This window comes from Mercenaria mercenaria, chromosome 7 (genome assembly GCF_021730395.1).
Source record: "Mercenaria mercenaria strain notata chromosome 7, MADL_Memer_1, whole genome shotgun sequence".
Taxonomy (NCBI): Eukaryota; Metazoa; Mollusca; class Bivalvia; order Venerida; family Veneridae; genus Mercenaria; species Mercenaria mercenaria.
In genome coordinates, this window is record NC_069367.1 from 642,791 (window position 1) to 667,364 (window position 24,574).

At 34.8% G+C, this 24,574-nt stretch overlaps 2 protein-coding genes across 2 annotated transcripts in view; both read right to left on the reverse strand.

The window, feature by feature from the left end:
* Positions 1–986: 986 nt before the first annotated feature.
* LOC128558717 (uncharacterized) lies at positions 987–1,754 on the reverse strand. Its single transcript, XM_053548882.1, has one exon. The coding sequence runs from the start codon at positions 1,752–1,754 to the stop codon at positions 987–989; it is 768 nt and encodes a 255-aa protein (XP_053404857.1).
* A 6,259-nt stretch (positions 1,755–8,013) lies between these two features.
* The window catches only part of LOC123555175 (neurogenic locus notch homolog protein 1-like), a 33,021-nt gene continuing 16,460 nt past the window's right edge, over positions 8,014–24,574 (reverse strand). The window contains exons 6-16 of the mRNA XM_053548883.1: positions 24,115–24,228; positions 23,723–23,836; positions 22,807–22,920; positions 22,264–22,374; positions 20,722–20,862; positions 19,210–19,326; positions 18,557–18,706; positions 17,440–17,600; positions 16,326–16,524; positions 8,824–8,853; positions 8,014–8,115 (exon numbers count right to left, since the gene is read on the reverse strand). Of these exons, the coding sequence (XP_053404858.1) occupies positions 8,111–8,115; positions 8,824–8,853; positions 16,326–16,524; positions 17,440–17,600; positions 18,557–18,706; positions 19,210–19,326; positions 20,722–20,862; positions 22,264–22,374; positions 22,807–22,920; positions 23,723–23,836; positions 24,115–24,228 (1,256 nt within the window). The 3' untranslated portion in view covers positions 8,014–8,110. The remainder of the gene's footprint in view (positions 8,116–8,823; positions 8,854–16,325; positions 16,525–17,439; positions 17,601–18,556; positions 18,707–19,209; positions 19,327–20,721; positions 20,863–22,263; positions 22,375–22,806; positions 22,921–23,722; positions 23,837–24,114; positions 24,229–24,574) is intronic.

A 24,574-nucleotide genomic window follows, 5' to 3' on the forward strand; every position in this document is an offset into this window, starting at 1 on the left:
TTTATTGCAAAGGAGTGATTTAACATTTATTTATGCACGATGGGCGGTTATACGTCAGGCTTAATAATTTCATGAAGGCGTAGCCCGAGTGACCGCCCAAGTGTATAAATAGTGTTGAAATACGGTTTTGGTATAAATTATTTCGATTCTAATATGCCCTTAATCTAAAACAGTAGATAAAATATAGAAGCGCTCTTTCTTAAATTGGTCGCAATAGAAAACATTGGCGTCAATACGGTCTGACAAACCTGTGACGCACCACAACTTGACTTCACGACCCTAACATTGATAAAAATGCACTGTTTTCAAAGAGTAACAGACTTCTTTTACAGTTTAAAATGCTGGTCGTGAATTTTCTGTATGTACACAGATCTTTTTTTTTTTTTTTTTTTTTGGATAAAAATTACCAACTATTGAAAAATATATATCGACATTCCATTCTGTTTTTGTTTTGTTTTTGTTTTGGCACTCGAGTGCAGTTCTGTGCTGGTGGATTTAACATGTTGATACCACCCTCACCATCTGAAGACGCAAAAATATTTTTTTTTCAATTGTTATAGTTCTAGCAGGCTCGAAGAATGGGCCAACGCCTGCCTGCGTTATGGTAACGTGGTCATATTTCAATAAGTTGATAAAAAAGTGGAGAAAAAATGAAACAAAGGTGCTGAAAAGTCGAAATTACGATGGCTTTTAACATCGTACTGTGTTTCAATTTTTTTATGTGAGACGATGGCCCTAATGGGACACCGTAGATTACACCCGATCAGCAATATATAATTAAGGTAATGGACCCATAATGATATCGGCAAATTCCGTCCGTTTACGTATTTCCCGTATATGATTTCGGCGTTTTCCGTGGTTGCTATGACAAATGTTGTTTTTGTTACGGCCGAAAAATGCCGAAATCCCTTACGGCGGATACGAAGCCGCACGGAAAATGCCGATGGTCACTGCGGGTCCATTAACGTAATAGAAAAAAAGGAGAATCAGTTCATACCTTTGAAATTAGTGTACAGTGTAAACTCATTGTGTTTCCATGCATAATACATATGCCAAATTGACCACATACTGTCACCCTTGCCGTGTTTCTGAAGCACTTTGAAATTTTTTGTTGCTATAATATCTGGTACATAAGGTTGAATGCTTTTGTTATGAACGGCTGTAAAACACCATCTGACAAAGTTTATCCAATTTGTACGACTCGGTGAAAATCCCCAGAATCCAACGATTGGGTAAAGAAACACTAAGCTGCCCTTTGGTCCTTCGAGAAACGTGCGGTTGTCTACAGTATGATTACGTTTATATCCCTGCAAAGCGTAGCCATTTATTTTTGGGTTATTGTCATACTTTTTATGCACACGTTTAAGATATTTGTAGAAGTATGGAGAAACAGTTAAATCGTCTTCAAGAATCACTGCTATTTCCGAGCTTTTCTTGTTCGGTTTCCAAGTTGATATCCACTGACTAAGAATTCCTACATGTTTTGGGTGTACTTCAACACTGTAATGACCGTGCATAAAGCTGAAATTGTTTGCAATCTGTAACGTAGGTTGATGCACTTCTCCATCTACAGATCTATCGATCCATACTTCAAGTTTTACTTTATCGAGAATGTATTCTGCATCATTTAAAGAATTCAATAACCGAAGAAGAGAACCGGCCCTGTTATATGTAATAGCAATAATTCTCAAATCATATAAACATCCAGAAACACACTGGTCAACAGTTTTACTCGCGACTTCTCTATGGAGCATTCTTGTCTGAGCCCGCAAATAAATCAGCACTAGGCAAACAGTTAACCAACAAACTAAAACTCTTACGTTTTTAGTCTTCATTCTAATAAGAGTTGATTGGCCAACTTGCAAAAACCGTACGTAAATTCGTGACTGCATGAACTAGAAGTCTCCAGACAAGAATACGATCTGATCTCTCGATTTTCAAAACCATACGTAAACTCGATTCTGCATCAACTAGAAGTCATCCGTTATAAAAACAATCTGATGTGGCATTCTCAAAAACAAATGAGCCGTGCCATGACAAAAAACCAACAAAGTGCATTTGCGACCAGCATGGATCCAGACCTGTCTGCGCATCCGCGCAGTCTAGTCAGGATCAATGCTGTTCGCTTTCAAAGCCTACTGCAGTTAGAGAAATCGTTAGCGAACAGCATGGTTCCTGACCAGACTGCGCGGATGCACAGGATGGTCAGAATCCATGCTGGTCGCAAACGCACTATGTTGGTTTTCTCATGGCGCGGCTCATTATGTAAAATCGATGCAGCATGAAATAGAAGTTTTAAGTTATAATATGTTACAAACTAGGTTCTCTATGTCGTCACTGAATGGAGTAGAATTCACTTGTTAGAAATGTTTGACTTTAAACAATTTGGTTTGACAATTTCCTAAAATATATCTGTCTGTAGCAGTGTCAGGAGAGTTATCAAATGCCTGTAAATATAAAACAGAAAATTATATTTTTGCGACCACCTTTGAATCTTTTAACTTTAATATAAACATCACTTTTTACGTTTAATGTCGGTGAGTAATTCAATACTTCGACTATTTTATAAAAGCATTATTGTCAGTCATAAGAAATGTATAATATGTTCGTGTCTGGTCATGGTAAAAGAAGAAAAAAAATTATATGCTACCCACTTATAAAAATTCCATGAATCATTAACACACCGAATTACTCGATACCCTCAATGCCGAATAACGCGTCTACCACAGAATGCAGGAAATGAAGAGCTGAATTTTCAAGGGGGGGGGGGGGCATGCCCCCAGACCCCCCCCCCCCCCCCCCCCCTCACCCCCAGCTGGTCGGGTACTTTTCTATTTCAGCCTGTTTAACAAAATCTTATTGGCAACTCTGTACTTGTAAACAGCTAGCATCCGCAAAAGACATCGAATTATTTAGTGTATAAAGACACACGTTTGTCAGTCGTAGTAAGGGCGCGGTCGGACCCACTCTGAGAAAATTTGCTGGATCCGCGCATGTATCTAATTACCTATTTTTGTTTAATTAGAATTTGGTAAAACACTATGAAACAATTATTTAAACATATTCAGCTCTTCAAAGTACTTATTTTTGAAGAGATATACCGGCTCAACATTTTAACGAAAAAACAGATGTGTTATCTGTCGAACTGCACATTCAAGAACAGAGAAAAACCCTTTCATTCCTTTATGTACATATACCTAATCAAGTACGTAAATCTATCTTGAAGATGAAATGTACAACATAATAGAATGTAATACAGTTACTTTCATTAAATTCTTAGATTATTTATTGATAATGAGGATGAGTCCATCCGTGATTTAGTTTGAAAAACGTTCTTTAAGCCCAAGTGATTATTATCAACTTGTCTAACACAATTTACAAACTATTTCTAAATTTGAAACTTTATTTTTTAAATATATTTTTCATGCCGACTTAAAACGAAACTTAAAATATTCTATCTTAAAATTAACGAGACATTTTAGAATATTTCAGCAAATGAAGCTGTTGAAAAGCCAAAGTTAAAATCTTTGTATTTTATTTTTCATTCTATTATCAACCAATCACTTAATAAATTAATTTAACGCCGTTTTCATGTTAAAAATATAAATAAACTAATTTATTGTTTTTGTTATCATTATATAGCTTTAATTACATTCAACATCAACTCATGATTGTGATTCATGAAGCTCAATCTTAGGCACATACATTTGAAATTGAAAACAAGTGTTTAAAAATACCAAGAGGCTACTTATTGTTTAATAATACTGTATAAAAGACCAATAGGTCAAAATAATAAGTATATCTATGTAAATGCAATTAGCTATGTCTTGTACAACACGTACAATAAAAACGCTTTAACAAAAGTAAGCCATGTAAAATAGGGTTATTATAACAGTAGCTTGATCTGGGACGCAGTATTCGGCTCGAGTGGATTTTGCTAGATCGGATCTCACGAGGCGCGCAAGCGCCGAGTGTGATCCGACTTTGCAAAATCCACGAGAGCCGAATACAAAGTCCCAGATCTAGCTACTGTTATAATGACCCTTTTATTATATACCTTTACCATTTTGATTCTTGTTTTGTTCTTGAACGAAATCTTCAATGTTTATCGATATTAAATGGAATTAAGTGAATTTTTTATGTGCGCTATTTATAGAAATGTGTTTGGTCATGCATATTAATGAAAATAGTCCGGAAGCTTCAATACGGAAGGTACAATACGGAATTTGAAAGGTACAATACGGAATTTTTGTCTGTCTGTTCATATTTAATTGTGAAATACAAGCCAATTGGTTTACAGGATTTATATGGGTATATAATAAACCTTAATCTCTACTCTTTAACCTTACTTTCGGGTATTATCAACAGACGTGCAATCAGTACAAATTTTTAAAAAAATATTTTTTACAAAAATCTTAACTGTAAGACATCAAAGTAAGGAGAGAATCTGTTGACAGAAGAATTGGTGTTATTTTTGGTTAAAGACTACCAGTTATTTCCGTATATATATACAAACATGTAAACGTTCTGTTTTATACTGATTTCTTAATATCTAAACACTTATCCAACCACATTTAGGTGACGCACTAATTAGGGAATAAAAGTCTTAACCGTCATCATGCACAATTGATTCTTAACAGTCACTGTTCGCCATTCAGTCAGTGTTTTTTTTTTTTTTTTTTTTTGTGAGCACCCCTATAGACAGTTAATTGCACTGCCCAAACTGAAAGATGGACAAGTTCATTATAGAAATTCAGCAGGATAAGGCGTAATTTCAGGCTTTAAACAATGATGAATATAGGACCCATACTGAATATTTTCGACGAGATAATTTTTTTTATTATTATTTTGGAAGATTATTCGTCAAGAGCAATACAATGCAAAATGTTTAGTGAAATCTAAATCAACCGCTATATATTGACAGGTCCGGATTTTAAGACTATGTTCATTTTAAACAGAACAGAACAGAACAGAACAGAACAGAACATACGTTTTATTTAGACTTGTACATAGTACATCGTCATATACATATATCATTTTAATATACAATGAAACTCTTTAAAGCATTGTCGGATACTATTCATGACTAGTGGCTACTTACGCAACATTTTGATGGGATATTGCAGCGTAGAGTTTTATTTGTTTCTTTTTTATTTAAATGCCCATTTTACTCTACCGCATTTATATTCCTATTAAATTTTTAAGACTGTTGAAATCAACACAAACACAAAAATCTTGAATTTATATAAGTATCTAACTGTCCGTTGTTATTACACGATGATACATATTCTATCAATTACTGCGGTATACCTAGACGGCTTTTAGCCTGCTAAATGTCCTTTATGGCCTGGTCCATCATTCGATTTGGGCAGTACCATTTATCTTTTGAAGGGGTGTTTACTGAAAAATTGACTGAATAGCGAACAGGGTAGACCGTGGTCAGACTGCACGGATGTACAGGCTGATCTTGGTCTGCACTGGTCGCAAAGGCAGAATCAACTGCCGCCAGCAGACCTAAAGTTTAACTTACTCGGCCTATTATTGCAAAGTGCTACATTTTTATACCCTTTACACATAGTAGCGGTTAAAAGTTAATGGTTGGAATATATCAAATAAAGAAATTTCATGATTTACATGAACTGATGCTGGGAGCTGAAAGGTCTTGAATACCATGACGACCTTATTAGGCATGAAAATCATGAAAACAAGAAAAAAACGCCGCTACTTTGATATACCTTGCTCTAAATTAGTTCATATCAAATGTTTTCTCAAAATACACCGCACGCCGCGACAGATGTTTAAAAATTATTCATTCTGAAGGTAATAAAAACGGATTTCCTTAACATAACCACTTTTATTGACAATTAAGAAGGATAAAAGCCATTTTGCTTTAAGATTATAGGCAAACATGGACACAGCTGCCAATATATTAGGCTTAATTCGTTTCTTAAACTGATTAATAGAAATACGAACTGAACCGATTGTCGTTGTGAAACAGATGCGCTCGGCATTGAAAATTGACCTTGATTAAACATATGTTTTAACAACATTTTTTCTCTGTCGTAAACGGCATCCTGTTTGTTGACTCATCGGCTTGATGGTCAGAGTACAGACATACAATGTACTTGAAACTTGCCAGAATTATCCCCATCTTTTCCATTTTTTCCCCAGGGTTGTTTTGTACGGAGATGTTGTAATTGTGTGCCACTTGCTTTAACATTACGATGAAAGGGATTTTATGTTAAGCTTAGGTTTCTCCAGATACGCGGGTAGAAATCCTCGCTGTCTATAACAGCACTTTGTGCTATTTGGACGATATACTAGTATTAAACATGGGCAATTCGTTGTTGTTGTTGTTTGTTTTGTTTTTTAAATTTCTTCTCGATGTTGGTTGATACATCTACACATGTGATTCCGAGTTAAATATGGCCGACAAGGCGGATGCTATTGGTTCCTAAACAGACTGACATTCATTAATAATTTGAGCCGCGCCATAACACAAACTAACATAATGACTTTGCGACCTGCATATATATCGAGACCAGCCTGCACATCCGCACAGTCTGGTCGGGATCCATGCTGTTCGCTTTTAAATCCTATTGCAATTAGAAAAACAGCGAAGAGCATGGACACAATTGATTCTGCTTTTTCGACTCATTTACCTATACTTACAAAAAATATTTGACAGAAGATTGTGTTCTTATTTTGGAATTGTTCATTCCCAAAATCCTGTTGGAGAAAGACCCAATACTCCATTATATTGCCTTTATATTTGACGGATAAATGATCTCAGAGCCTGTGGTCATATTGAAGACTTTAACCTTCGTAATATTTATGGAAAAAAAGCATCTTCAGAAGTGTTACCGTTATCAAAACATCACTTTCAATTATGCACACCGTTTTTTCAGACGACAAAACTCATATGAAAACTCACACATAATTTGAAAACTTAGAACAAATAGTTATAATTAATTAAGCAGACAGCAACTAAATATGAAATACGTTTTTATATTCGAATCCATTTAACACATGATATAAATTATATAAATATAAAATAAGGAACATGTTGAAAAGAAGAAAAAGTTCTCGAAAGATACATTCCAGAGCATACCTTTTATTTTTGGTTTCAGTGTGTTGATTTTTGTATTGTATTTTTGCATTCTGTAAAGCGCTTCCGAACGGACGAAATGAAACAACCAGTATCAAATGAAATGTATCCATCATGAATACGAAACTATTGTGGATGGTCACATGGGATAAATGTAATGTATCCATCATGAATACGAAACTACTGTGGACTGTCACATGGGATAAATGTTATGTATCCATCATGAATACGAAACTATTGTGGACGATCACATAGGATAAATGTAATGTATCCATCATGTATACCAAACTATTGTTGACGGTCACATGGGATAAATGTAATGTATCCATCATGAATACGAAACTACTGTGGACTGTCACATGGGATAAATGTAATGTATCCATCATGAATACGAAACTATTGTGGACGTGATAAATGTAATGTATCCATCATGAATACGAAACTACTGTGGACTGTCACATGGGATAAATGTAATGTATCCATCATGAATACGAAACTACTGTGGACAGTCACATGGGATAGATGTAATGTATCCATCATGAATACGAAACTACTGTGGACAGTCGCATGGGATAGATGTAATGTATCCATCATGAATACGAAACTACTGTGGACGGTCACATGGGATAAATGTAATGTATCCATCATGAATACGAAACTATTTTGCACAGTCACGTGGTGCTAATACGAATTGGTGATGGTAAGAGAAAAATAGGTACAGAATAAATCTCCATAATTTAACTACGCAATACTAAATAATCTAATGATAAATGTTCATAGTTTTTCTGTGTTTACTAGTTTGCAGACACTAAATATGTCAATGTTCATGATACAATGACAATCAATGTAAAAAGAAAAAAGACAACCAATGCTTAAGCGAGACTCAAGGAATTTACACGAGAGAATGACTTTATATAAACATGTTTATTATCATGTAACAGAACAGTACAAAACATATTTGAACCCGTCTTAGAAAACAAATAATCACGAAGACTTTCGTTGCTAACCTGAAAAATGAAAGAATTTAACTGGTGAAAAATATCAGTTTCGTTACAATAACATGATTAAATTAATCGCCCTAGACACGTTTATTCTTGTTTAGGCATTTTCATAATTTGTCCGGAGTAGTTCGGGCAATACGAGGTTTTACTAATCATAGCCCGGAGCAGTACGGGCGATACTTATTATAACCCGGACATATTACACATTAATATTTCTTTACAGATAAGTCTGTAATTCTTAGTATTCTAGCCTCTCTAGAGTAGGACCCTCTTTACAACAAACTGATTTTACGAGGGCTGAACGGAAAATTGCTGGACTCATTTTCTTGGTGGGTTTAACGTCGCACCGACACAATTATAGGTCATATGGCGACTTTCCAGCTTTTTATGGTGGAGGAAGACCCCAGGTGCCCCTCCGTGCATTATTTAATCACGAGCGGGCACCTGGGTATAAACACCGACCTTCCGTAAGCCAGCTGGATAGCTTCCTCACATGAAGAATTCGACGCCCCGAGTGAGGCTCGAACCCACATCGATCAGGGGCAAGTGATTTGAAGTCAGCGACCTTAACCATTTGGCCACGGAGGCCCCTGCTGAGCTCATATTTGATGAAGAAAGATATTCAGTCTGCGCTATGACTGCCCACTCCCTTCTGTTGGATTTTGTAAAGAAATAGCCTGATGCCTTATTATTGAAAAAAAAATGTATAATTACCTATCATTGAAACACCTCCTTGTGTCAAATCTATAAGAAGAAATTCAAGTTGTAAGTTACATAGTTCATGTACAAGTGATAGACTAACAACGATCGTCAAAGAAAATCAAAGCACTGAGAGTACTGATGGGGCGGTGCATTTCAGCTGTTTTTGTAACATTCTTAGATGAAAGTCAAATATTGAGACAGGAACCTGTGGTTTGCACAAGAGACTTCGTCTGAGTGAGGATGACATTTATGCCAAATATAAGATAGATTGCGTGATAAAATGTGAAACAGCACATTTTATCAATTATATTCAACGAGTTTAATAAATTCAATGTGGATAGTCACAAATGTAAGATGAATTCTTTTTATCACATGTTAGCCTTCCTTGTCGAAACACCAAATATTCGACTTTATTTTATGTTTTCCAGTGAATTATAGAGTTTTCTCAGTGAAATAAAAGTGATAATCCACAGTTTTGAAACAGCAGATTATCATTTTTATTTTTCACTGTTTTTGCCGAACTAGTTCCGGTCCTCCGTCGCGATTGAAGTCAAATAATACACCGAGCGTTATGAATACCGGGGACCATAATGACGATGACGTCGTTAAAATGACGTCATTTGTGTTATGCTTTCTGTTGTTCCCGCGATTTTCAACATTTTATAAATTACGCAACAAAAGTAGAGTTTTACACATGAAATAAAAAGAAAATTTGTTTGTGTCAGTGAAATATCGATTTTATTTCACTCGTGAGCACCAAAAAAAGTCATTTTCACTCGTAGCTATGCCACTTGTGAAAATATCAGTTTTTGATGCTCACTTGTGAATAAAATTGATATTTCACTGAAACAAACAAATATCCTCTATTTCTCCTGCTATATAAACAAGTCAATTTGACCGACGTCGCCTATACTATGAATGACGTCAATGTCAAAGCTTTATTACAATAGTGTAGTATCGTTTTTATTTAATGGCTGTATTACACTCCTGCAACGTCAAACATTTAATAAATAGAGAATATTAGCTTACTGTCATATAAATTTAAATTATGCAGTGAGTCAGAGAAAATACAAACAAGAGGGCCATGAAGGCCCTGTATCGCTCACCTGACCTATTGACCTAAAGATCATCAAGATTAACATTCTGACCAAGTTTCATTAAGATATGGTCATAAATGTGGTCTCTAAAGCGTAAACTAGCTTTTCCTTTGATTTGACCCGGTGACCCAGTGTTTGACCCGACATGACCCAAGTTCGAACTTGACCTAAAGATCATCAAGATTAACATTCTGGCCAAGTTTCATGAAGATAAAGTCATAAATGTGGCCTCAACAAGCTTTTCCTTTTATTTGACCTAGTGAAATAGTTTTTATCCCCACCTGACCCAAATTTGCACTTGACATAAAGATCATTAAAATTAATATTCTGACCAAGTTTCATTAAGATATCGTCATACACGTGGCCTCTACAGTGTAAATTAACTTTTCCTTTGATTTGACCTGGTGACCTTTTTTTTTTTATTCTAGATAACCTAGATTCAAATTGGACCTTACGATCATTAAGATCAACATTCTGACCAAGTTTTATGAAGATATAGTCATAGATGTGGCCTCTACAGTGTTAACAAGCTTTTCCTTTAATTTGAACTGGTGATCTAGTTTTTGACCCAATATAACCCAATATCAAACTCGTCAAAGACTTTATTGAGGGTAACATACTGGCCAAGTTTCATTAAGATTGGGCCCAAATTGTGACCTCTGGAGTGTAAACAAGCTTTTCCTTTAATTTGAACTGGTGACCTAGATTTTTGACCCCAGATGACCCATGTCAAACTCTTTCAAGATTTTATTGAGGGTTCCATTCTGACCAAGTTTCATTAAGATTGGGCCAAAAATTTGACCTCTAGAGTGTTTACAAGCTTTTCCTTTGATTTGACCTGGTGACCTAGTTTTAGAGCTAAGATGACCCAATCTAGAACTCATCAAAAATTTTATTAAGGGTAACATTCTGACTAAGTTTCATTGAGATTGGCTCAAAATTGTGACCTCTAGAAAGCTTACAGTCAAATTGTTGACAACAACGACCAACGACTGACACAGGGCGATCACAAAAGCTCACCTTTGAGCACTTTGTGCTCAGGTGAGCTAAAAATGAGGCTCAAAAATCATTTTTTACTACATTCAATTTGATGCGAGTCTGCCTTGCATATAATTCTGGATATCATAACTAAACTAGAGCTATCACTAAAGGTGATGAATGTACCCCCCGCATGCACTGACACAGTACATTGCAATTTGACGCACACAAGATTGCATAATTATGTGGACTGTATGTATATAGACTGTATGTATACAGTATAGTAACAAAAAACAAAGTTCCATAACTATGCAGAATGTTTATCTAAAAGAATGTAATATGCACCATGCACAACTAGGGTTGGTACTGATCACTGGTGTGAAGTTTCATTAAATTGTGTGCAAGTGTTTGGTAGATTAGGCACGCACAAGATTGCATATGCAGACTGTATGTACATAGTATGTTAACAAGAAACAAAGTCCCATAACTCTGCAATTTTTGTCGCTGAAAGAACCTAACATGCCCCATGCACAACTACTGTTGTTACTGATCACTTGTGTGAAGTTTCATTAAATTGTGTCAAGGGGATGAGGAGAGATGATGCGCACAAGATTGTGTCTATGTATATAGTATAGTAACAAAAAAACAAAGTCCCATAACTCTGCAAATTTTTTTTATAAAAGAACCTAACATGCCCCATGCACAACTTCTGTTGGTACTGATCACTTGTGTGAAGTTTCATTAAATTGTGTCAAGGGGATGAGGAGAGATGGTGTGCACAAGATTGTGCCTATGTATATAGTATAGTAACAAAAAAACAAAGTCCCACAACTCTGCATTTTTTTTCCTAAAAGAACCTAACATGCCCCATGCACAACTACTGTTGGTACTGATCACTTGTGTGAAGTTTCATTAAATTCTGTCAAGGGGATGAGGAGAGATGGTGCGCACAAGATTGCGTCTACGGACATACAGACAGACAGACAACCTGAAACCAGTATACCCGCCCCCTCCCCCCCCCACTTACAACTTTGTTGTCGGGGGGTACAATAAGATCTTTTATATACTGGCAGCGATCATTTAGTTATAGAATTGTCCTCTTAAATTCAACTGAGTCCGCCCGTTTAGCTCAGTAGGTAGAGCGTCGGTCTACGGATCGCGGGGTCGTGAGTTCGATCCTCGGGCTGGGCGTATGTTCTCCGTGACTATTTGATAAACGACATTGAGTCTGAAATCATTAGTCCTCCACCTCTGATTCATGTGGGGAAGTTGGCAGTTACTTGCGGAGAACAGGTTTGTACTGGTACAGAATCCAGGAACACTGGTTAGGTTAACTGCCCGCCGTTATATGACTGAAATACTGTTGAAAAACGGCGTTAAACCCAAAACAAACAAACAAACAAATAAATTCAACTGTTTAAGATCAGCACATAAAATGCCAGTTCACTGTTAGAATATTGCAAAAAAGTAAGTAATGTCTACATATAATTGTAATATTATTCAAATGTTTTGTCAAAAGAATTTTGATACTAAACCTACAATTATAACGATTTTATGCTGAAAATTGCATTATTTCCCAGGGCTTTTCACCAGCAAATTGGGAAGAGGCCTATGCCTTTAAAATTGGGAAATTTCTGCGCGATATCTGTCCAGATTGGGAAAAAATGCCATTTATGGAAAGATGTTGCTAGTGTAAAAAAGTTAAACAGTAATAAATATTTTAGACTCAAATTTAATTTTTACTGTTATAGATTAGACTTTACAGCACTTTATTTTTCAGACTTCCAAGTTTCACAAATCTAATCACAGGCCGTATTTTTGGTGTTATTATTACTGGTACCCTCGAATTTACACAGAACATAACGGATTAGGCTGGTAATACGCAACACGCAGTACTTTGCGATATAGTAAGACAAAAAATCGGTACCCGACATTCGCTTCCCCGATAAAACTAAAATGTAAACAAAATTAAACCATTGGTATGTTTGATTTTGGGAAATGTTATCTTGCATTTTGAGAAGTTTCTCTGCCATTTTTTTGAAAATCCTTGATTAAAATAGAATAACTCGGTAGTCTAGTGGTAGAGCGTCCGCTTCGAGTGCGGGAGGTCGTGGGTTCGATCCCTGGCCGCGTCATACCAAAGACGTAAAAAATGGTACTAGTTATTTGTCTTACTATATCGCAAAGTACTGCGTGTTGCGTATTACCAGCCCCGAATACTTAGTTAAAAATAGACATCAACAACACCAAATACACAATTTTAAATGTGTTCATGGAAAATATTGTGTGTGTGTGTGTGTTCGGGTTTAACGTCTTTCTCAACAATTTTTCAGTCATATGAACGACGGTGTCTACTTGTAGCAGTGAGCACAATGCCCAACTTTATAGTGCTGGAATATCACGCCGTAGACACATAACATGATACCCCACCCAGTCACATTATACTGACACCGGGCTGACCAGTCCTAGTGCTATCCTCTAAATGCTGAGCGCCAAGCGAGGAAGCTACTAGTACCATTTTTACGTCTTTGGTATGACGCGGCCAGGGATCGAACCCACGACCTCCCGCACTCGAAGCGGACGCTCTACCACTAGGCTACCGAGGCGGTCATGGAAAATATTGGTTTATTTATTAATTGCCTAAGATTTAATAGGCGAGATCGTGTTTGTATACAAATCCGTTGTATATTCTATTTATAGAACTGATAAATCGGATGGACAGATGCCAAGCGTCCATGTTTTTGGTTAACAGTGATGTTTTTCTAAAGGCTTATAATTTCTAAAATCACAAATGATATCAATAATGTTTTGATCAATGGAAAGGATATAAAATAAGCATGTATTGATCACTTTTAATTATTATTTTGAAATAAAATGGATTAATTATGAACGCTTAATAGCTTACCGTGTTTTCCTAAAAGTTGAGGGCATCTACGGCGCTAGTTAAATCATATGTCATTTAAAACAGATATTCATTTTCAAAAGATATTTGAATAACGAAACATGAATATCGTATGCATTTCGTAACTTTTTGATTTTTTGGAATTATATGCATTTCTCAAGTATAAATCAAGCTTAAATAGATGTACATGTAAAAAGGATGAAGGACATTATAGCTTTTAACCCAATATACCAAACTCTTCCTGTTACCAGTACAAAATAATAAGTTTCCAAATATGACTTTTCTTATTTTGACTGGGGCAGTCTTTTTGAAAAAACGTCAAACTTCAACCAGAAGTTGCTTCCCTTCTACTTCAGAAATTTCCATTTTCAGGTAAGGGAGATCATTGCGCAGAAGATTGAAAAAATATCTATTATTTTATCCGTCCGATTTCTTTATTTTTAAAGCATCAACTTCAAATACTAATGCGGCATTATCGTTGATTTAACACATATAAATGCACAGCAACCGAAAATTGCTTTTATAGAACACTCACCCAAAACACACTATATGCAGTATTAGATACGCATAATGCCACTTTAAATGAACAAAATTATTAAAAATTAAAAATTCTAATCCCATACACAAACAATGTAAAATTATTTTTTTGCCCACCACCAGATAAACAGGTGTTGATGCGTGACGTCAGGGTGATCTAGCCTATCTGAATAGGAAAAACTTTGGCTACAAACAACAGTTGATTTCGTTCTTAATTAAGATTTAATTCGACATGGAAAAGGTTGGGAAACCAAAAATCGGTCATGTGGTTTACGGAATACCTAAGTTATTATCGATTCCGAAAATGGCAAATCGACGGGAGAACAGTTAATTGGAGTGGAATTTGTTGCACAAACGTTCTGTTTTTCAGTGTACACTAACAGAATGTGGTCCAATTGATGGGATACCAATTTGTAAAAATGTGCGTTTTGTAATATTATTTAACCGAATGCGACTGGAGTCGTACACCTGTTGACTTTCAAAGAACAACTGGCTTTGACGGTGGAATTTTATGCTCGTTAATGATCATCATCAAAGACATTCGACTACCTTGCATAGAAATCTGAAGATTAATACGTCAAAACGTTATCTATCTATTTATACTGCATTACCCCTCTTTACGAGTATTATGTGCAGCTGCGTGAATGTGTCACTTTATGTACCAGACACTTTATGTACCAGCACTTTATGTACCACTTTGGACACCTTATGTACCACATATATAATATATAGTGGATGATCATTTTTGTATTAATTTGATGAAAACGTTACATTTTATGTTACTTGAAATGTTTTTACTAAATTTAAAGTTAATTTTCATTACTAATAAGGTAAAAGTTAACAACATTCTATGGACTTGAGCTGATAAATCAACGTTGTTTTCACAGGTAATTATCACATATTTACAATGCTACACTATGAGGTACAATTACTATATAATATATAGGTGGCACATTAAGTGTCAAAGTGGTACATAAAGTGTCGCACCCCAGCTGCGTGCCTATACAAGAAATTTAAAAGTAGAATGGACAGTAGAATACACAAATAGCTGAACAGCTGAATTATTGAATAGAGCCTTTGAAATAAATCAAAAATATTATAAAATAAGAGCTGAAAAACAAACGCAAACCGTGTTTAGCTTTGTACCCCTCTGTTCTGCTTAACATGCTTGAATAATTTTGATTTGCTGCCATGCAAAAGTTTGTCCTTCAGTTGTATACCGAATTACCCATCTTCACCAAGCAAACGAATGACGTGACTTATACACACGCCATAACGCCGCTTGACAGAACAAATAGGCAACCCGTATCCTCGATGATTTTATTCAATAACACTCCATTCCAGATGCAGTATCTTCCTAGATTGAATTGCAGAAAGCTAAAATCCTGAACAAATGCTAACATGAGTCACTTTCCGCTTCCTCAAGCGTTTCCGTTATAAAATCTTTTATGTAGTAATTGCAAATACGGTATGCATACACTAAACATTTGTAACATGGTCTCACGAACCTAATAAAAGTCCAGTTTATAATAATAATCGCATAGATATGTCTTTTTTGCAGTTATTCTAAAGAACAAGATGGCGTCGTTTTAAGAATTTTTTTTAAAAAAGTAGTCCGCCAAGCTTACAAGTCACTGACCTGTATATATTTTTAGAAAATTCTGATTAAAACCAAGTGGGGTTTTCACTCATGACGTCAGAGTGTAAAATTAGTCTGGCTTACCTGCCCCTTCACTGTCGTACTAAAATACATAGTACGACGGGAACCAGACTAGTCTAAAATAGCCGTAATATAGGTCATATTCATGCGCTTTGTTGTAGGTGCTCTTATTTATGAGAGGATGTTGAAAGTGGATGCGCTTTGCCGTTTTGCACTAAGAAGTGACGGGTTTTCATTTTCCCGTCTTAATTCCAATGGAGGCGGAGCTTACGCACCGCCCCAAAAAACTTGTAAATGAATGGAGAAAAAAAGAATATTCCGTTTAAATATTGGTACTTACCAGAACAGGTTTTAGTACTGATTATGACGTCATCAATGGAAATATCTCCATGGTAAGTTGGTCCTACGTCTGCTACAATTTTTATTTTGTAATCGTTAGGAACTGACGATACAGGAATGGATATAATAGCTTGTTTCCAACTATGTCCTTGGTCACCCGACACCTTGAACATCTCCTTCTGACCATTTTTACACATGTCCTAAACATAAAATGTACCTTCCTTAGACCAGATTTACACATTTCCTAAACATAAAGCGTGACCCCCTTGACTATTTTTACACAAACGTAAAGCGTGACTCCCTTAGACCATAAATTATATACAATGTTCTAAACGTTAAGGAAGATTTTCTAAACGTTGTAATGGAAAGAATCGCGTGACGTCTATGGCGTCCACGCGCACGTTGCGACAACAAGTTGACGTCATTTTCGTGGAAAATACTAATGCGCGTAACTTTGATTTGTTTATTACATTTTCGGAGAAATTATTTTCGTATTTTTCCTGTCTTTCATTACAGAACTATAATTTAGACATAAATTAACTATATGATAGTGGGTATGTAATAAAAAGGCTATCAACTTTGTATGTGGATATAATGCAGTCGTTCTTTTGCGGATATTATCGCTACATAACTCGTGCATATATCCACATACAAAGTTAAACAACCTATAAATATTGACGTGGAACGCTTTCATATCGGGCGTGGAAGTTGATGTCATTTTCGCGGAAAATATTAATGCGCGTAAGTTTGGTGTGTTTATTACATTTTCGGAAAATTCTGTATGCATTTTTCCTGCCTTTCGTCACAGAACGATAATTTAGACATAAATTAATTATTTGATAGTGGGTATGTAATTAAAAGGTTATTAACTTTGTATGTATCCATATACAAAATTAATAACCTATAAATATTTCAAGAAAATAGCTTGAATATTATACAATTTGTAAAGAACTTATATGTGATATATTGTAAGAAAAATATTTATATAATACATTTTCAGAAAATAAGTTAAATAATATATTATCATAAAATAACTGAAGTAATTTATTTTCAGAAAATAATATCATAAATGATATATTTTCAGAAGATAACATATACAATAATATAAACATAACCTGTAGGTACACTTTAAGATTGCCTATCCCGTCCCCATACATGTTGTACCAGAACGTGAGACATCTTTGTTGCAAAGCTGGTAAAATATGTGACAGTAGCGCTGCGTCGTCGTTCACTTTTCTTGGTGAAGACGATTCTATATATAGGTACTTTCCTTGCCCTAAACATAAAACGACATATTAAGGTTGTTCTGCACATCCGGAAATATTTTTCTTCAGAGTTTAATTTGATCAAAACCTTGACTTTCTTTCAGAATTTTAGAAAATTCGACAAATAAAAAGATAGTTGGCATGCTTGAAATTTTGATAATTTTGAAAATTGGAACCCTACACAAATATTCATTTAAACACCTGATCTAACCTTCCATTTTTTAAATATTCTACATCGGACAACATCTGACCTAACCAATCAATGCCTAATGACAAAACACCTTTTTATCAATGAAAGTCTTAGCAATCTATTTAGTTTGTTTGTTTTGGGTTTAACGCCGTTTCTCAACAGTATTTCAGTTATGTAACGGCGGGCAACTAGCGTTCCTGGATTTTGTACCAGTACAAACCTGTTCTCCGCAAGTACTGCCAACTTCCCCACATGAATTATCAGAGGTGCAGGACGAATGATTTCAGACACAATGACTTTTGTCAAATCGTCACGTAGAACATACGCCCAGGGATCGAACTCGCTACCCCGCGATCCGTAGACCAACGCTCTTCCTACTGAGCTAAGCGGGCGGGCTTAATAATCTACTTATGACAATAACTAGATTTATCGATTAAAGTTCGGTAGGGCTCAAGTTTATCTTTACTTTAAAAAGAGATAATGCTGCTGTCTAAATAGAGACAATATATAATTTAAAAGTTTGAAAAATACTAGTTTCAATATTACAAAATGATATTATAAAATCAAGGTCACAAAGGTAGATAATCAAAACAGCGCATATCACTTTCTATTATGTTAATCAAATAGTGAAACCTATGACAGATACATGAGAGAGCAATAATCAAACATTAAATTTAACAAGGAAATAAAATATTTTATGTTCATATAAAAAATGCAACAGCCATATTTTAATCAACGACATTACGATTCTTATTTTGCTAGTTAAGCTAACATCACCATTTCCTAGGGTGTGGTCATCATCAGGGCCTGTGTCCCCTGACTGTGTAGGTCCTGTCTGAAATGTCCAGTCAAATTTGTCATCCCGGGCTTGCTCCCAGTCACACAAGCTGTCGTCATCAAACGTGCAAATGTCTTCAGTTTTGGACGCTGGAATGATTACAGTGTTCTTATAACATATGAGTACAATTTTCTAAATGAACATCGTAGGAAGCTTATAGTTTTTGTTGTTTTTTTATGGCGTTTCGTCTGTCTTCCGATCCAACATTCACCAGATAAAGAGGTATTATCCAAAACGGCTTTGGATACATTCTCTTGTAACTTTGTAACGTTTTACATTTATACATCGAGCTTTTTAACAAGTTTCTTTCATAATCGTAAATTATTAACACGTTTCATGCATTATCTCAAACTATAAACATGTATCGTTTAACCTTTAACAAGTGGCATGCATAATCGAATAAATTAAACAAGTTTCGTGCATAATCATAAGTATTTGATCAGTTTTACATGTTTTGCAAATTATCAAATTTTTAGTGCATAAGTGCATTAGCTCTTTAACTCTGCTAGAATCAAATATTTCTCTTTCGTTTTCCTAATGTTTCGGACAGATAGGATTCTGGGAAACTGAATGACTCAAACAACAAACTTACATGAAATATGTACGTTGAAAGTTTTAGTCATGTTTTGTCCTAGGTTGTTATTTATCTCACATACGTATGTCCCAGAATCCCCTGTTGTAGCCTTTGATGTTAGATACAGCACGGCACCTTTAAATATAGAAACATACTGTTAATATAAAAACGTTTTAAACAACATTGGTACAAACATTCGGAATTACTTTTGAATTATATTTGAAATTCTAAAAGACAGGTTTAGGTTGACGATTTTTTTAAGATTGGTAGTATAGTATATAACGGATACATTAGGTACAGGGCCGCCATCGATGTGTTTTAGCGAAGCTGGAGGCGTTGAATTCTTGAGGAAGCCATCACAGCTGGCACGCAGAAGGTGAGTAGTTCTACCCAGGTACCCACCGCTAATGAAATAATGCAAGGAGTGGCACCTGGGGTCTTCCTGCACCATGAAATCAGAAAAGCCATCAAATGGCCTATAACTGAGTCGCTGTGGCGTTAAACCTAACTAACAATTAAAAATAAAATATTTGTGCCCGCGTATCTCCGTTATGTCGTAAGGACTGATTTTCTAACATATTTACCTTTCGATACAAGTTTAAGTTTTATTTTTTTTATCAAGGAAGTCGCAGACTCGTTAGACATATGTAATATAGACAGAAATGGCGAAACTATTAACAAAAATGGCCACGTAATTTCAATTTCAAATTAATAAACGCTTCATATGTGTATTACGTCTAGATATACAACACGAAACTTATATTTTCAATACCACAAAACTGAAATTGTATATGCATGTACAAAACAAAATACGTCATGCAAAATTTGCATACTTGTTTGACCTTTATTACGTATCTTAACTCTCCATATGACAACTCTTAGTAAGAAAGAATGAGCATGTATATTTATATACAGAACAATTACCACTTTGCTGACAACTCCATCGAGTTCCTAAAACAGACTGCTTTAAGGGCTCGGGCAGTTCTATAACGTTAAAATAAAAGCTTATCATTTTTAAAGGAATTTTATCTTTCTTTTGATGCATTTGCAATCATGTCCCTGAATAGAAATTTCACACAACTTAAGTTAACGTAGTTTTCAGCATTAGTACGGTATAATAGGTTTTGGACAGGAAGACTGTTGGTCGTTTATCAACTATTTCTTTATTTTGATGACAAACTCCTAGATCATACGTAGTTTTCAGCATTCTTTACAAATATATTCTTTCTTTTAAAGGGGCTGTTTTTTTTTTTTTAGAAAATTCGAATCTTCAGATGTACGGGACAGTTCGGTATAACATGTATCAGACAGGTAGATTGTTGGTAAAAATGTTCGCTTATCAAACAATTCTGTATTTTGATGGCATACTCCTAGATTATATGTAGTTTTTCAGCATTCTTTACAAATGGCATCTTCCTTTTAAAGAGTGACAACTTTTTGAGAATTTTTCAAGTATTTCATTGTACGGGACAGTACAGAACAGAAAAGTTCACGCTGGAATGTTGAATTTACTGTTAAATGATAACACACCTGTAAAACTGACAAATGGTCCATGACAACTTTTTACTTTCCTCCAGGAAAATCTGTTAGAACTACTGTTGTTGTGGCTGCTACAGTTAAGAACTATCACAGTGTGTACAGGAACTGTCATATTGACCTCGACATCAACGTCTGAAACACACTTATAATGCTTTAGATACTGTAAACGACACAAATAATGTTGTAAATAATGTAAAAGACACTTACGATAAATACTGCAAGCGACCCTTTCAATGCTGAAAATATTATCAGGACTGTAAAAGACACTTGTAATACTGTAAGCACTGTAAAAGGCACTCATAATGCTTGAATCCTGTAGTATACACATTATGTTGTAAATGATGCAACTACACTTATATTTATATAATACTGAACTGAAATACGGTAAGACACTCATAATGCTGTAAATACTGTTAAAGACACTCATACTGCTGTTAATACAATAAAATAAACAATAATGTAGTAAATACTGTAAAAGACACTCATAATGCTGTAAATACTGTTAAAGACACTCATACTGCTGTTAATACAATAAAATAAACAATAATGTAGTAAATACTGTAAAAGACACTCATAATGCTGTTAATACTGTTAAAGACACTCATACTGCTGTTAATACAATAAAATAAACAATAATGTAGTAAATACTGTAAAAGACACTCATAATGTTGTAAATACCATTTAAAGTACTCATAATGCTGTTAATACTGTAAAATACACTCATGATGCTGTAGTAAAAGACATTTTCATGCTGTACATGCTGCGAAAGATATGTATAATGCTGTGAATAAAACGTAAAAACAATTTAAATGAATAGAAACAAATGCAATGTTTGTGAGTAGTACCATTGTGGCACATAACAGATGCCTCTGACTGATCTATTTACATGATCATATCTGAAATGCTATGAAATATAAATAAAGTCCTAGAAGATCAATTAAATATAATTAATATCTCATTAAACTTTTGTTCAACTTTAGATTCGCAAAGTTTGGCGATGTATGTAAGGAGACATGTGATAATTTATACTGTATAACTTGTCTATATCCAAACCATTTTCTGGTGTCATGTAATTGAAACACATAAAGAATGGCGAACCGGTCAACAAGTGCGTATAATTTAAAAATAAAAAAATAAATAAAAAAACATCAAGGCCACTATTCGCCTTTTCTGTACTTTTCTACCATCTTTAACAAATCAATACGGGGATATATTTACATGCACTTCAAGACCGCTTAGTAATCAAACTTGCATAATTCAGGCTGTTTAACTTCGGTGACCCTCGACAAACAATGGTAGAATTGTAAGAAGAACTACTTTTCATGAGTTTTCTTTACATATAGTCTGTCAGTAACTAAATTTCAAAGTCCTCTTGAAAATGAAACATTAAGTTCGTGATATATTAGAACTGCCTTTTTAGCTTTGTTTTATCTTACCTTCTGGAAGTCAGATCCTTTAAATTGTCAATTCAAATATTAATGAATACTGGCCCAGGAGTTATATAAAGGATCGTAATATTTTGGTGTAACCTACTTTTGCAGTCACGTCCAGTGAAGCCAGGGTTGCACATGCATGTGAAGTTGTTTATTCCATTAACACATGTAGCCCCATTAGAACAGGGATTTGATATGCAATTGTCTACATCTGAATAATATAAAACTGTAAGTGAAACATTCGGCGAAAAAAAAAAGAATTATAACATGAACTGGATAGCAACATTCCTTTCATCAGCTAGTTATTTTACAAATATATTTTGGATAAAATCTTACACGGATTCCGAAATCATGTCCACTGAAGCCGGGGATTCACTTGCCTGTATAACTGTTGATTCTATCTATACATGTCGCGCCGTTATAGCAAGGATTGGAGATGCAATTGTCTACGTCTAAACGAAATATACTGCATATGAACTTTTACACATACAAACACATGGGATTATCAAACAAAATGGATTGCATCTTTCCTTTCACCAATTTGAAGTATAATACTACTATTATTTTTTTTGGAAAAAGCTTTCACGGATTTGACATATACATTTTACAAAACGGATATCTTAGATTTTGTAACAGCACCAACCTGTTTCGCAATCATGTCCACTGTAGCCGGGCATACAGTTGCATGTATAACTGTTGATTCCATCTATACAAGTCGCCCCATTATGACAAGGATTTGGATTGCAATCGTCCACGTCTAAACGAAATACAATGGACGTAAAACATAAAAGCAGAGATAATACTTACTCATGTCAATGTTAGTTAGATGAAGAACTAAAAAAACATCTTGATGAAAAGTTGGAATTACATTCATCGAGGTCCAAACAATCCTAAAGTGACTTGTGGAATAATTAACATCTTGTCTACCAATCACGACTTTTCTGAAGACAGATTTCCATTGATACTAAACAGTAACCGATCATTATTCAGCAGAATTTTCCGTTACCATGAAGCAAAATGTTGCTGAAAATGATTCTCCTGACCCTAAATTAAATATTAGAAATACTGGCTATCCTTCCTCTGTAACCTGAATGTATGAACCTGCAGTTTCAGTTAGTACACTTTTCTTTATTAGAATACGACACGACACTTATTTGTTTGACATGTATTTCCTTTAAAACCGAGATTACACACACATGAATTAATGTAATTTACGCACTTAACAGCATTATGACAAGGATTCGGACTGTATTCATTGATGTTTTATTCAGTTACTATGATATAAGGCTGATATTATTTCGCTTATACTGGTGGATGAGTATTTTGAAAACTTTCAAACAGTTAAAAAATTTGAACAATTTTACTGATGTCATTTAATCTTAGTATGCTACTTCTTTGCTCCACAACACTTCAGGTCTCAGGGACTGCACTTTTTCATGAATCTAAAGTTACTCATTTTTAAAGCAATAAGCATTTTATGATCGATGTATGAAAATCAGTTCGTTACCGGTTAGCTCAAACAGCATATTACATTTATTCGTAGATAATATTGCACTTACTTGTTCCACATGTAATTCCGGTAAAGCCAGGATTACACACACATGTGTATGAGTTAATGCCATCAATACACGTTGCTCCGTTATGACAAGGGCTCGAACTGCAATCATTAATGTCTGAAATTGTTCAGATAATGAAGTCAAAAACAATATAATAGTTTTGCATAAATGTGATGTCGTTTTGGAATTTTAAGCATATAACATTTTATTGGCTGAGACTTAAAAACAAGGTCGAGTCTAGTGTATTATTTTTCATTAATCGCAGTTATTCCTTGTTTCTTAAATACAACAACTTAAAAGGGAGTAAACATGTTATGATAGATTATGAAATTTAATCTGTCATCGGTTAACTCATATAACATATCATATTTATTCGTACAAAATATTCTACTTACTTGTTTCACACGTATATCCAGTAAAGCCAGGATTACACGTACATGTGTATGAGTTGATGCCATCTATACACGATGCTCCGTTATGGCAAGGGTATGGAATACACTCGTTGATGTCTGAAATCGTTCAGATTATGTATGGTAACAAAAAAAATGACTTCACAAGCTTCGTTGATATGTTAAGTCATTTTAAAATGATTTTAGCATACTTCAATTGATTGGCTGAAACTAACAAACTAAGTAGTACGCACTTAAAAAACTAAGATATTTCAATATAATTCAATATAATTCAATACATTATTTAAGCCTCAACTAAAGCCGGATAAAATTTTCTTATGTAAATGTTTATTAGGTAAATACGTAACACCATTTTGATAAGAATTCGAGCTACATTCAATGTATAAACAACTTGCAGAATAATGAGTGACTAACGTTTTTATACATTATGCTATCAGTTACAAAC